This window comes from Salmo salar, chromosome ssa01, assembly GCF_905237065.1.
Source record: "Salmo salar chromosome ssa01, Ssal_v3.1, whole genome shotgun sequence".
Classification (NCBI taxonomy): domain Eukaryota; kingdom Metazoa; phylum Chordata; class Actinopteri; order Salmoniformes; family Salmonidae; genus Salmo; species Salmo salar.
The window spans coordinates 61383645-61399227 of NC_059442.1; the positions used below are offsets into that span (position 1 = coordinate 61383645).

The 15583-nt window shown below is 43.5% G+C and overlaps 1 protein-coding gene across 1 annotated transcript in view; it reads left to right on the forward strand.

Moving 5' to 3' along the window:
- Positions 1-861: 861 nt before the first annotated feature.
- Positions 862-15583, forward strand: part of LOC106607061 (coiled-coil domain-containing protein 85A) — a 38653-nt gene continuing 23931 nt past the window's right edge. The window contains exons 1-2 of the mRNA XM_014203649.2: positions 862-1525; positions 2409-3432. Coding sequence (XP_014059124.1) covers positions 1295-1525; positions 2409-3432 — 1255 coding nt within the window. The 5' untranslated portion in view covers positions 862-1294. The remainder of the gene's footprint in view (positions 1526-2408; positions 3433-15583) is intronic.

Below are 15583 nucleotides of genomic sequence, written 5' to 3' on the forward strand. Positions count from 1 at the left end.
TCCAGAGGCCATGAAGGTCCCGACAATCAGTTATTGTGCTGACTATGCTTCCAGAGGAAGTTTGAAACTCGGTAGTGAGTGTTGCAAACCAAGAACAGACGATTTTTACGCACTACACGCTTCAGCACTCGACGGACCCATTCTGTGAGCTTGTGTGGCCTACCACTTTGCCGTTGTTGCTCCTAGATTTTTCCACGTCACAATAACAGCACAGAGTTGACCGGGGCAGCTCTAGCAGGACAGAAATTTGACGAACTGACTTGTTGGAAAGATGGCATCCTATGATGGTTCCACGTTAAAAGTCACTGAGCTTTTCAGTAAGGTCATTCTACTGACAATGTTTGTCTATGGATTTTATACACCTGTTAGCAGCTGTTGTAGCTGAAATAGCTGAATCCACTCATTTAAAGGGGTGTCCACATACTTTTGTATATATAGTGTAGTTATGAGGTTGGAAGATTGGGGAACCTATCTGAGCTAGCTAAAGCCAACTTCATAAAATTGCTAGGTGACTAGTAGTGTTAGAGATAAACTACAAAAACGCTAACTATCTTAGCTGGCATGCCTGCTGGCAAGGTTGGTAGACATCTCAAGAAGTGCTTAAATATGCAGAAAAATAAACATGTTTTCATTTTTTCAAGGTTAGTAGTCATCTCAGGAGGCGCTTAGATATGCAGGAAAATGTACATATATTTTTGTTTACATAGAATTAAGTATAATTATTAACAAAAACAGAATGCTCCTGCTAAAGTTTAAAGCAGTCATACAGCAGATGGCGCGAGAAGACAACGCATCCTCGCCACTCTGAAGAGGGAGAGAGAGGGGCACGAGTTTTCCAGTCAGCCAAATTTTTCTCAGAAACTGCAGTCACGCACCCTTGCTTCTCGAATCCCCAGCGCCAGCTGCTATGCATCTGCAGCAGCCACTCCCTATTCTCCCTTTTGGCCGAAACCCGGGAGTGCCCTAGGCAACAGCTGTATGCGCGAGGAGGCAGGCATGCCCAGAAGCCGCGGTCTAGCCGGCGAGGGGCTCTGCTGAAGAGACCTCGTGCGGACGACTTTGAGAAAGGCGGGAATATAGGAGAACACCGCTCTTTTCGGAGAGCTTCAAAATGGGCGTCTGAGAAATAGAACAAACATGAATTTGGTATAATTATATGGACGTTAGATAAAGAGTGTATATTTGGGTCCATGTGGGAAGTTAGGATTGGTTGGATTGTGCACTGAATTCGTAGGTTACTGACTGTTGTAGGATAGATACTTTTATCCTCCCATTGGAGTAGCCTAGTACAACGATGGAAAAGGCGACGCAGCCCCAGCTGATGGTCAATAGCGCAGAGAGTTCGACGGAGGAGCTCTCCAAGATAAGCGACGAGGAGCTGCTCAAGTGGAGCAAAGAGGAGTTGGTGCGGCGGCTACGGAGGGCAGAAGCAGTGAAGATGGGTTTTATGCTTGACCACGGGAATTTGATCCGGGAGGTGAATCGGCGACTCCAGCAGCACCTGACCGAGATCCGGGGTTTGAAGGTGAGGCAAGTGTGATAATGCCGGGCGCGCAAGTTTGCGCACTGCTCTATGGATGTATAACGGTCTCATGTTGTGTAGCCTTTGTAGGTATGTTTCCTAATAAAAAACAATGGACTAATCATGCGTTATAAAAGCTGTAGCCTATAGGGTTACCTCTGCAAACTCCTTGAAAATAATGAAGGTAGGTGGTTCCAGTGGCGGTTCTAGACCATTTCAACTGGGGGGCCAGTTGTACTGTTAGAGGGGCCAGTTACATTAGACGTTATTGTTGTCATATCGTTTTCTTCACTGCATTGTAGGCATTAGCAGGCAAAAGACCATGTTCATAATCATTAGTGTTCCTTGTTGCCACTGTCTAATAACATGTAAAAAAAGAATGATAGCAAAAATTAGTTATGTAAACATTATTTCATACTCCACATTTAAGGGGGCCACAAGGGGGTCCAAAATTGTTGTCACAGGGGCACTGCCCCCCCCAGAACCGCCCCTGGGTGGTTCGAAGGTAGCAAGTAGCCTATATCATAATCCAACACAAAGATCCACTTGTTGCTTTTATGCTTTTCCTATTACAGATGGAGCTGCTGAGGATATTTAAACACAACCACAAAAGTACATTTTAGAAGGCCTATGATTTGTTTCAAAATCACAGTAAATCATCAGTAAAATACATCACCATCACACGCACACACATGCTCCCCCTCAATACAATATTGCGTGCTCAACATTTGTTATCCGAAATCCTATATGATAAATTATATATCACCTCTGTGCTTTATCCTATTTGTGTGTGTGTGTGTGTGTGTGTGTGTGTGTGTGTGTGTGTGTGTGTGTGTGTGTGTGTGTGTGTGTGTGTGTGTGTGTGTGTGTGTGTGTGTGTATCCAGGATGTGAACCAGAAGCTGCAGGAGGATAACCAGGAGCTGCGGGACCTGTGCTGTTTCCTTGATGACGACCGTCAGAAGGGCAAGCGTGTGTCCCGGGAGTGGCAGCGTCTGGGCCGCTACAGCGCCGGCCTCATGAGGAAAGAGGTGGCTCTCTACCTGCAGAAACTCAAGGAGCTGGAGCAGCGCCAGGGAGAAGTGGTCAGAGAGAACCTGGATCTCAAAGAGCTGTGTATCCTACTGGACGAGGAGAGAGGGGGAGGAGCAGGGCAAAGTGCAGGGTGTAGAAGCTCCATCGACAGCCAAAGTAGTCTGTCTCAAACAGGGGGGGCTACACTGGGCTTGCTCCGAGACGTGGGGGATGGGAGCAGCACCTCGAGTGCGGGAAGCACGGACAGCCCTGACCACCCCCACCGTAAGCCCCCTCACCAGGGCTCCGGCCTGGGCTCCAACCCTGGCTCCAACCATGACAAACCAGAGGGCCCGGGCCCCGAATCTACAGGCCGCCGCCACAGCTCCACCCCGGACTACCACACCTTCCCCCAGGCCTGCAGGCCCCGCGGGGGGTCCCTCACCAGCCCTGATCCCAGGGGCCTCCGGGGGCCCTGCAGCCCAGAGAAACACTGCATATTCCCTACCCGACTGGCGGCTGAGGCCCACTCCAAACCCAGCAGTGCTGGCATGCTGGCACAGAAACCACTTTTGGGGTCTGGGCCAAACCAAGTTTCGGGCCAGTCAAGTCCTGACCTCTCACAGAGACACAGGGTTAATGCGGTCGGGGTTGGGGCTGGATGTTGGACCCCTGAGCCCAAACAGGCACTGACGGGGACGCCAGAGCACCTGAGGAAGGGTCGGGTGATTGTGGGGAGCCCTGAAGTGTTAAGACACCACAACCACAGCCCCAGTTCAGAGTACTGGAAGGGGAGGTACGGCAGCAGCCCCCCAGCAGGCAGGGAGTGGGGACAGATGAGGACCACTGGAGATGAGTTGTCCCCTCACCACAGCAGCATCTACAACGGCATGAACGGTGAGTTTTTATCCAGAATAGTAATAATGCTTTATTTAATAATTATTTATAAAGGACAATATGTAGCTGAGGTGGTTCAAGAAACTATGCTTGTGTGATGGGTCTGAGACATTAACCCCATCTGAGACATAATACTCATGCCTAGGCTTTAGCTCAGTGGGCTTACACAGGCTATGTGGGTTAGCACACCCTGTAGCCCTCTAGGACTAGGGTTGGTGACCACTGTATATGGCTAGGTCAACCGTATAAATCAAATATAATTTTATTTGTCACATGCACTGAATACAAAAGGTATAGACTTTACCGTGAAATGCTTACTTACGAGCCCTTCCCAATGATGCAGAGTAAAAAATAATGCAAAATATTAACAAAAGAGGAATAAAATACACAAGAATTAAGCTATATACAGGGAGTAGCAGTACCAATACCAAATCACTGTGCAGTGGTACAAGGTACTTGAGGTAGATATGTACATAAAGACAGGGGTAAATTGACTAGGCATGTGTAACAAAACTGTCCTTGCAATTTGTGTCTAGTAGCCAATGGGTAGGTTAGGCTATGGCAGGTTCAGTCACCGTGGTATCTAAGCTTGGGCAATATACAGTTTATACTATATACCGGGGTATTTCGAAATACCGATGGTATGATTTTTTATATCGTAAAAAACAAAAAACTAGCGGGGGCTGCGTGGGTGCGTGCTACGCCACTGCTTATAACTTTAAGTTAAGTTTAACTATAAGAAATCTCAAATCTGTCAATTAAATTATATCCAGCTCAGGGCTCCAGCTATGCATTTGCTTTGCTAACTTGCTAGCTAAGTGGCTAAATTTCAAGATCAAGCTTGGTTCCATTCAGCCACAAGAACATTAGTGAGTTCGGGCACTGATGTTGGCCGATTAGGCCTGGCTTGCAGTCGGCGTTCCAATTCATCCCAAAGGTGTTCAATTGGGTTGAGGTCAAGGCTCTGTGCAGGCCATTTCTGTATGGACCTCGCTTTGTGCACGGGGACATTGTCATGTTGACTTGTTGGAAAGGTGGCATCCTATGACGGTGCCACTTTGAAAGTCACTGAGCTCTTCAGTAAGGCCATTCTACTGCCAATGTCTGTCTATGGAGATTACATAGCTTTGTGCTCGATTTTATACACCTATCAGCAAGGGGTGTGTCTAAAATTGCTGAATCCCCGAATTTGAAGGGGTGTCCACATACTTTTGTATATATAGTGAGGTTTGTACTTTAAATTTTTTTTTATTAGCGCCCCTTGTGTGCACTTTCGGTAATACTGTATACCCTGGTATGATACAGAAACAATATGATGGTTTCAAAATCTGTGGACTGCACAACGCTAGTGGTATCACCAATGTGGTTCAGCAGTAGTTACGGTGTTAGCAAATCAGCAGTGATGTCACCACTCTGTGGGATTCTCTCTCTGTGGAGTTGTGGTGGTGTTTGTGCGTGCATGGGTGTGTGTGAGTGATTGGGGGAGGGCATATGATGTAACACTCCCCAGGGTGTCTGAAGTCAACACAGGTAACACAGCGCTCAGGGCTGTGATTCAGGCAACACACACGCACACAGCCTGCAGTTGTGCCACTAAGCACAGCAGGGTCCTGCCTCCTTGGTTCATTATTATTATTATCAGCATCTTGTAGTTATTTTTACCCACAGTTCCAGGGGCATTTGTGTGTGTGTGTGTCTAAGAGTTCAGGGAGTTATTTTGCTGGACTGTGTGTCCTGGATAAACACACAGAGAGAGAGAGAGAGAGGGAGTAGGGTTGTCCACTTACTTAAATAAGAGGCTTTTATTTTACATTTAAATAACATTAAATCAAACAGATTTTTATAATAACCTAGACAAATGTTCCTCTTTTCATAGTAAAAGCCTAATCTATACATACAAATACTGTGAGGATCGACGCTGGAGACGAGACGCACGAGTGAACATTTAATGAAACAGGGACATGAAACATGAACAGTGTCTGGACAGGGGAAAAATAACAACATCAATACTGACACAGGGAACAAACTGAGGAGCAGACAGATATAGAGGGGGTAATCAACAAAGTAATTGAGTCCAGGTGTGTCCAATATTGCGCAGCTGTGCGTAATGATGGTGATAGGTGGGCGTAATGAAGGGCAGCCAGGCACCCACGAGTGCCAGAGAGGAGGAGCGGGAGCAGGCGTGACAGTACACCCCCCTCTAGGGGCGCCACCCGGCATCCCACCTGGACGAGCCTGACGGGCCGGCCGAGGCATTGGCACTGGACAAGCTGGCTGAGGCGTAGAAGCCCGACGAGCCAGCTGAGGCATGGGAGCCCGACGAGCGGGCTGAGGCGTGGGAGCCTGGCGAACCGGCTGGGGCGTGGGAGCCTGCTGACCGGCTGGGGTGTGGGAGCCTGACGAACCAGGTGAGGCGTGGGAACTGACGAACCGGTTGAGGCGTGGGAGCCTGATGGGCCGGCTGAAGCATGATGTGGAGTGGGCGTCTGTCGAGCCAACCAGGGCAAAAAGACCTCTCGAGCCAGCTAGGGCGTGGAATCCCGACGAGCTAGCTGAGGCACCCCCGGTTCCATCGGCGATGGCACCCAGACGCAACCTCACCAACCAAAACAAAAAACAAAAACTCCCTGATGCTTCCTTTAGTGGTGTCAGCATTCTGTGAGGATAGACGCTGGAGATGAGAAGCAGGTACAGGGAGTGAACATTTAATGAAACAAGGACATGAAACAGAACAGGAACAGCGTCTGGACAGGGGAAAAATAATGACATCAATGCTGACCCAGGGAACAAACTGTGGAGCAGACAGATATGGAGGGGGTAATCAACAAAGTAATGGTGTCCAGGTGAGTCCAATATTGCGCAGCTGTGCGTAATGATGGTGACAGGTGTGCGTAATGAAGGGCAGCCTGGCGCTGGGGGGAGCGAGAGCAGGCACTATACATGTTTTGGGGATAAATTATGTGAGTGTGTCTTTCCTTTTAAGAATGAATGTGCACATGTTTAAATGTGCGTGAGACAGAGAGAGAAAGCGACAGAGAGAGAGAGAGTGAGTGAGTGTGTGTGCGTGCAGCTCTAAATTGGTAAAGATTACTGTAGAGTGCTGAGTGGATGCTGTTTGAGTCCTGGAGGTGAGCAGTTTGCCTGACACTGCGCTTATCACCCCAGAACTACACTCTCATTTACACACTACTGTCTACTCGGTAGGAAAGACACTACAATATATACTGAACAAAAATATAAACGCAACATGCAACAATTTCAAAGATTTTACTGAGTTACAGTTCATATAAGGAAATCAGTCAATTTAAATAAATTCAGTAGGCCCTAATCTATGGCAGTGGTGGAAAAGTACCCAACTGTCATACTTGAGTAAAAATAAAGATACCTTCATAGAAAATGACTCAAGTAAAAGTGAAAGTCACCAAGTAAAATACTAATTGAGTAAAAGTCGAAATGTATTTGGTTTTAAATATACTTAAGTATAAAAAGTAAATTGAATTGCAAAAATATACTTAAGTATCAAAAGTAAAAGTATAAATCATTTCAAATTCCTTATATTATTAATCAAACCAGATGGCACCATTTTCTTGTTTTTTATTTTATTTACGGATAGCCAGGGGCACCTACCAACACTCAGACATCATTTACAAATAAAGAATTTGTGTTTAGTGAGTCCGCCAGTAGGGATGACCAGGGGATGTTCTCTTGATAAGCGTGTCAGAAGGTGGGTGTAGCTGGTGCATGAAGTCAGGCGCAGGAGAGGAAAATGAGTGAGCAACGTACTTTACTCAATATAAAGGCACAAGGTAACAATACACTTGACCAACAATAAACGGTAATCAATTACACATGGGTGAAAACAGCACCCGTCGAAATACCAGCCATAACGTACCGAATGAACATAGAAACAATCATGCACAAAAAACTTGGGGGAAACAGAGGGTTAAATACATGAACATGTAATTGGGGAATGAAACCAGGTGTGTAGAAAACAAAGACAAAACAAATGGAAAATTAAAGGTGGATCAGTGATGGCTAGAAGACCGGTGACGTCGACCGCCGAACGCTGCCCGAACAAGGAGAGGGACCGACTTCGGCGGACGTCGTGACAAAGCGTGTGAATTGGACCCTTTTCCTTTTCTGCTAAGCATTCAGAATGTAACGAGTACTTTTGGGTGTCAGGGAAAATGTATAGAGTAAAAAGTACATTATTTTCTTTAGGAATGTAGTGAAGTAAAAATACAAGTTGTCAAAAATATAAATAGTAAAGTAAAGTACAGATACCCCCAAAACCTACTTATGTAGAACTTTAAAGTATTTTTACTTAAGTACTTTACACCACTGATCTATGGATTTCACATGACTGGGCAGGAATTGTGTACACATCATTGTGACATGAGCCGTGCATTATCATGCTAAAACATGAGGTGATGGCTGCAGATGAATGGCATGACAATGGGCCTCAGGATCTCGTCACGGTATCTCTGTGCCTTCAAATTGCCAACAAAGACCGTTGAAGCGCGAGGCTCAACTTCTCCGCTGTTTTGGTGCCCTGGCTACCATGCTGTAACAGTGTGACGGCGAAACCGTGCACATGAGCAGATACTGTGTGTGACCGTGTGAGAGCGAAGTGGTGCATCTCGCTCATCTCAATATCTCCGGTGCTGCTCATGGCAATGTCATTTCACTAAGGCTAACATTAAGATCCATTTTTTATGAGAGGATTGATCATTTAGAGGCATATTGAACAGGGATTAGAGTGTAATTGAGAAGTTTATTATAAGGCTTTGAAGGCACATCACTGTCAGAACAGGGTGTACAGTAAAGTATGAAGAGCTTGCATTGTGTTCATATTTCTTTCTCTCTCTCTCTCATCCTTCGCTCTTTCTCTTTTTCTGTCATCCTCTCACTCTCTCTGCTCCCTCCCTCCCTGCTGTGGAAGCTGAGTTTATTGGGAAATTAATGTCTGGTGCTCACTCACCCCTCTGACACCATGAGCAAACAAATGGGAGAGCAGTCTTCAGGAGCTGCCACCGCTTAACACTGCTCTCTATATCCTCCTGCCTCTCTGTTTTTATTCCCATTCTTCTTCCATCCTTCATCCTCTCACCCCATAGTCTCAAATCACCCTATCTCACTCTCTTCCTCCCAGCGCTTTCTTCTTTCTCCCCCTCTGCCTCCCCTCTTTCTGTCTCCAGCCCTCTCTTAATGTTACAGAAGTGATTGGGGTCTCACATACTGTGTGTGGTCTGGTCTGTTGGTCTCAGGCACATAGAGGCACCAGTTAGCCTGGCTGGTGTTTTGCCATTGTTCTGCCATTAATAATTTTGTAAAAATCTTTATTTAACTAGGCAAGTCAGTTAAGAACAAATTCTTATTTTCAAAGACGGCGTAGGAACAGTGCCTTGTTCAGGGGCAGAATGACAGATTTTTACCTTGTCAGCTCGGGGATTCAATTTTGCAACCTTTTGGTTACTAGTCCAACGCTCTAACCACTAGGCTACTTGGCTACTTGCCGCCCCGTATGTGTCGGTGACAATCCAGTTCCCTATGTCTGTGTGCATTGTGTGTGCCTTGTGTTGTGCTCTATCAAATTGAATTCAATTCTATTGGCATGACTGTTGTCCAATATTGCCATAGTGGTAAATAACATGGTTAATCACAACAAGCAATTAATGAATGCTTTATCACATTTTTCAAAAGCCTGAAGGCAACATGCTTCCTGTCTGTATGGTTTCCATGGGCTCTAGCCATGTCTGTGTGTCTGTGCTCTCTCTGGTCTCCCTCTGTCCTGCCTGCTACTCCTCTATTCTTCTACTTAGATTTTTTTATCTAAGGTCAGCAATGTCCTCTCTCTTCCAAAGAACCAACAGTACATGTACATTCAGCATGGCGTTATGTGCCGTAGTCTCTGGCATGGGTAAATCTTCATTATAAAACAGAGCTTTGTCGACAAGAGCCAGCACCTTAACAAATGATGGCCGTCAACACTATGGCTGTGCTGTGTTCAATAATTGAGAAGGCCAGCCTTGTGGCAATCAGTAAACATTTCCGAATGGTAAGAGTTTTTTTATGCATTGTAGTTGCTTTATGGACATCAGCTGGGCCTGTACAGGTCAGACCAGCTCCACACACACCTCACTGGGACTGCCTCTGGGGGGCTTTAACCTTTTTTCCAGTTAGAAAAGTGTTAGCGGGGTCAGGGATGTGTTTGTCTGTGTTTACGTGTGTGTGTGTGTGTGTGTGTGTGTGTGTGTGTGTGTGTGTGTGTTTGTGTGTAACTGCACAGCGCATACCTCCTGACAGAGTCCCCTTGAATCTGCCCTCTACCCTAACGCACATGCACATATGCATGCACGTAGGTACACACACACACAAACACACACACGCACACACACACTCTCCCGAGGGGCAACTAATCCAGTGCTAGGGTGCTCATCTGAGAGGACATGGGCTGTGACCTGGACTACCTTGAATAAGCACCTTCCAAATAATTGCATTGTTTGGTCTATTACCCATTAGAAATGCATTCATAAGCTATACCACTGTGATATAAGGCCAACAAAAATAGCAACCCTAACACTGTTCTTGCTTGTGACACTTGTTTTATAAGCCCAGAATCACTTTGCGCACCCCGCAACAGTCAGCAAGGTTAGTTGGGGATAAAATATGTTCTCTTTAATTCTTTTCCATTCCATTATATGCCTATTCTTACTATAAAATATAAAATATATGTGTGTTGTTGACTGTGATAAAGGCAGGGGATCACAGGCAGCGCGAGTTTCAAGTTTGGGGAAGCTAATTTTCACTATAAAAATGTACCTTTATCATAAAGCATTCCATTCATCATCGCATTTGCAGACTTACAGTATGTAAGAGCCCACTATTCGTAATGTGATGAGTAGATTGGATAGTCATAATCTAGACTAATAATATAACTCAATAATGTTTTGCAAAAAAGACCGTTCAGTGCATGGTTGAGCGCATATAGCGTACAGTAGGCTTAGGCTATAGGCTATATCAGATAGCCTACCTTTCTTCTTTCTCTGCACAGGAAATATTTTGACATGTTTCATGCAATTCTACTACACTTTATATGGCTAGAGGTCGACTGATTATGATTTTTCAACGCCGATACCGATATTTTTTCAATTTGGTTTAAATAATGCAAAAACACAGTGTTGGAGAAGAAAGTGCAATATGTGCCGTGTAAAAAAGCTAATGTTTAAGTTCCTTGCTCAGAACATGAGAACATATGAAAGCTGATGGTTACTTTTAACATGAGTCTTCAATATTCCCAGTTAAGAAGTTTTAGGTTGTAGTTATTATAGGAATTATAGGACTATTTCTCTCTATACCATTTGTATTTCATATACCTTTGACTATTTGATGTTCTTATAGGCACTATAGTATTGCCAGCCTAATCTCGGGAGTTGATAGGCTTGAAGTCATAAACAGCGCAATGCTTGAAGCACAGCGAAGAGCTGCTGGCAAACGCAGGAAAGTGCTGTTTGAATAAATGCTTACGAGCCTGCTGCTGCCTACCACCGCTCAGTCAGACTGCTCTATCAAATATCAAATCATAGACTTAATTATAAAATAATAAACCCACAGAAATATGAGCCTTAGGTCATTAATATGGTAAAATCCAGAAACGATAATTTCGAAAACAAAACGTTTATTCTTTCAGTGAAATACGGAACCGTTCCGTATTTTATCGAACAGGTGGCATCCCTAAGTCTAAATATTGTTGTTACATTGCACAACCTTCAATGTTATTTCATAATTATGTAAAATTCTGGCAAATTAATTACGGTCTTTGTTAGTAAGAAATGGTCTTCACACAATTCGCAACGAGCCAGGCGGCCCAAACTGCTGCATATACCCTGACTCTGCATGCACAGAACGCAAGAGAAGTAACACAATTTCCCTAGTTAAAATAAATTAATGTTACCAGGCAATATTAATTAAATATGCAGGTTTAAAAAAATATACTTGTGTATTGATTTTAAGAGGCATTGATGTTTATGGTTAGGTACACATTGGTGCAACGACAGTGCTTTTTTCGTGAATGCGGTTGTTAAATCATCACCATTTTGGCGAATTAGGCTGTGATTCGATGATAAATGAACATGCACTGCATTGATTATATGCAATGCAGGACAAGCTAGCTAAACTAGTAATATCATCAACCATGTGTAGTTAACTAGTGATTATGTTAAGATTGATTATTTTTAATGCTAGCTAGCAACTTACCTTGGCTCCTTACTGCACTCGCGTAACAAGTGGTCAGCCTGCCACGCAGTCTCCTCGTAGAGCGCAATTTAATCGGCCATAATCGGTGTCCAAAAATGCAGATTACCGATTGTTATGAAAACTTGAAATCGGTCCTAATTAATCGGCAATGCCGATTAATCAGTCGACCTCTACTAGAGGCATTAGTAGAATATTTTTTTATACAACAAATTACAGGTAGCCCCCTTTGCTGACACTGACAAACATGTCAATGAAAACGACGTTGTCCACATAATAGGTCTACAAGAAGGGGAGACACAAATATAATATGAGGTTCATCTAAACTGGAGGAGGAAATGATTGCCCAAAAACACATTTTTGGTGGCACTTACCCAACAATGATAGTGAATATGCGCAGTACGCATTCACCTGGTATATAACCGATGCTCTCCGCTGGTGTCAATAAAATAGGCTATACTGTTGTTCTCTCAATTAATTTTATAACTAAAAGACAAATTGGAGTCCTTTCATTGCCTTCTCTTTGCCACAATTGCCATTTGCTTTCCAAACTATGTTTCCTGCGATTGTATTTGGAAATATTGCGATATGCCTGGCTGGGCCTTTACTTTTCACTGACAGTCACAACTCAACAATAATCTTCCCATATTGTGCGCGCTGCCTTTCCTTCCAACTGTAGGCAATGCGATTTAAAACAAGACACTATTATTTTTAAAGAAGCGAATGTTCCTCTGTAGCTAAATCATGCTTTAGTAGCCTATTTTGAATTATTTTATTTATTTCTGTATAGACAGGAGTAGGGTAATTAGGCTATACCATTTTTGCTATTTCATTACATTTACTTTAGGGAAAGCTTAGCTTCCCCTAGCCTTATGGATGCACTGCCTATGCATGGGATTATAGGCGTGTGTGTGTTCTCTAAATAAACAAATGAAATACGGCCTTGGCTACAATACAGCACAGTAAAGCAGAACATTTATACGTTTGATTTTCATTTATTTATTATGCAGTTCATTTTTTAAATTAATTAATTAAGCAGTTTATTTTTTTTATTAATCAATCAAGGCAGGGCCCTCCAGTTACCTACTTGGGCCCCCTACCTCCTCTCCTGCCCCCATCTGAGGATTTGCAGAATGGCAACAGGCAGAGGGCAGGCTCCTGAGTCCTCCTGTGGTTGACGGTTGCAGTAAAAAAACAACAACATACAATTCTACGTATATACTGGATAGATAAGATATAATGTAAATATTTAATCTTTTTTTAAAGTAAAAAAAAATATATATATATATATATATATATTCCATTTTTTTGCTGCCTCTTGGGCACCCCACGAGGTAAGCCCCTGCATTAATCTTACACTGTTATAGTTACATATTGAGATATTATTTTTGGACGATATATATATATATATATATATATATATATATATATATGACTCCAAGTATTGATTTGCCAATAACAACAAGAAAAAATGTGTTTTTATTTATGTTTTTATTTATTGCTACTGTACTGAAGGCAGTGATAGCTAAGGCTAGTCGGCAGTAACTGCGCCAAAACATCCTACAGCTTGATCTCCATCTTCTTTTTAAATAGTGAGCCAACATGTTTTCAACACTTTTATTTCCCTGACTGATCAAAAATAGTTTTCTCATGCTCTCTCTTGTCTCTCTGTAGCAGACAAACTATATAGTGAGCAATATGTTTGGAACATCAAATCGCAATAAAATCACAGTATCGAATCATGAAAATCGTGGGAATCGCAATACATATTTTATCGTCACTTAAGTATCATGTAAGGTCCCTGGCAATTCCCAGCCCTACTTCCAAACACAACATCATAATAAGTGTCTCTTCTTCTTTGTCCCCTTCGATTTGCATCATGGCTCTTGCTTGTCATCCACAGTTAGTATAGCACCATAACGTTCCTATTTATTCACTAGGTATGGTGTCTGCCACAGGGGGTTGCTGAGAGGAGAACCACTCATAATAATGGAATGGAGCAAATGGTATGGCATCAAACACCTGGAAACCATCTGTTTGATGTATTTGATTCCATTCCACTGATTCCGCTCCAGTCATTACCACAAGCCCGTTCTCCCGAAGTAAGGGGCCACCAACCTCCTGTGGAGTCTGGGTATAGTTTTGTTGGTGCTTGATAGCCAGTATGCCCTTTCCCTATAGGTGTAAACCTCAGACTAATGACACAATAAACACCATTGATCTCAAAGGAAACAATGCAATACTGGGTTTATTTGGCGGACATAATGCACTGCATATGATTTCCATTTAGTTTTTACGCCGCACGATAATTCATGTTGACCTGCAGGTGTAATAAGGACACCATTGTATTTTATTAGACCAATGTAACAACAACATATCAATATATCGGTACAAATCAATGTTCTGCTACAGCCATACAGCCCTAGAGTAGCACTATAGATGTGTAGTCGATGTCTTTTGACAGCACTTACTTAATATTCTGTGGGCCTTAGTGGAGGGATCTCAATCTGTCAGCCAGTCAGTCAGTGAGGCATGGTGTCAGTTACTGTGTAAATAGGGCATCATTCAACATATTGTGTGCCCAGGGTAAGAGGCATTAGCATTGGAGATGTGACACCCAACATGCCCTGCTGAATGTTCAGGCTGCTTCATGGTCCATAGGTTTCCCCTCCTGTATTCTGCTCCTGTACCTCTGGACCTGATGTGACATCACCGCACTGCTCTGGTCTGTCCTGTTCTTTTCTGTTTAGGACATTTATATTGCAGTATTAACTAATTGAATTTAGAGGGATTTTGAATTGCTCTCTGGGTTTCAATGAGTGTTGGAGGGAGGGGGTGGTGGTGTAAAAGGGTACATATCGGTTGCTTTAGCGTCAAACTGTTTCTCTGCCTCTTTTGCTCTCTTGCTCCCTCTCTCTTTCACTCTCTCTTTCATTTCCATCCTTCCATCTCCCTCACCTTGAGAAGCTGAAGTCATTTTCCGAGAAAACCTCTTATGTGCCCAGCTGTTGGTAAGAGGAAGCCCAGTTCTCTGAATAATCAGTCTGGTACACTGAGCAGTAGGGCCATGTTTCTTCCTTCGCTTGTTAACACCCTGACCAGTGTCTCAAAATACCTTGGGATTTTAATAAAGGTGGTCCAATGCATACAACGTTATTAGCAGTTGTCCAATAAAGATGAACATGTCTGATATCATGGTAGGGAGTCATCAGTGTGACAGGCCTATTATGGCTCATTTAAAAGGCCCAATGTTGTTATTACCAGAGTTGCATTCATATTCCATATGGAAATGGGATTAGGGAGAGTGAAAAAGCATTGGCTGAATCCCCCATAAAGCATTGCCAGGACAGCCCTTATTTTTTTGTGGTGAAATTCTGAATAAATTTACTTTCACACACCTGAGCCTCTATTCAGAACCAAGTCTCTATTCATTCCCAGGTGTGTAAGAGAGGTAAAACAGTAGATTAGAGGAATGAGAGTCCAGCAACCACACAATAAGGTATGCTTGAATATTTTCAGTCACATACAGTCCTTGGTCTAGGCATTCTGGCAAAATTCCCCAGTGCCATTTGTGTGTGTTCCCCAGTGTTACCCCTTCACTGCTGCTGCCCGTGGATCTGTCCCGTGGAGAGTGCCAGTGGAGGGGCAGGAGGGGACAGGGAGGGCATGAGGCTTTTGTCAGATTTGAATAATGTAGCGTAAAATACATCCCAAATGGTATTATTCTAATTATATGTTTAACTGCCCTCTTAAAGGGTATTTCCACCACTTTTTAACCTCATAATCATTATCTCCAGCACCATGCAAATGTTTACATATGTGAAAACTGCACATGTCTATGTTCTGTAGTTAAAAAGATAAGAATAAAGGTTTTGAAAAGTGCTACTTGATGACATTT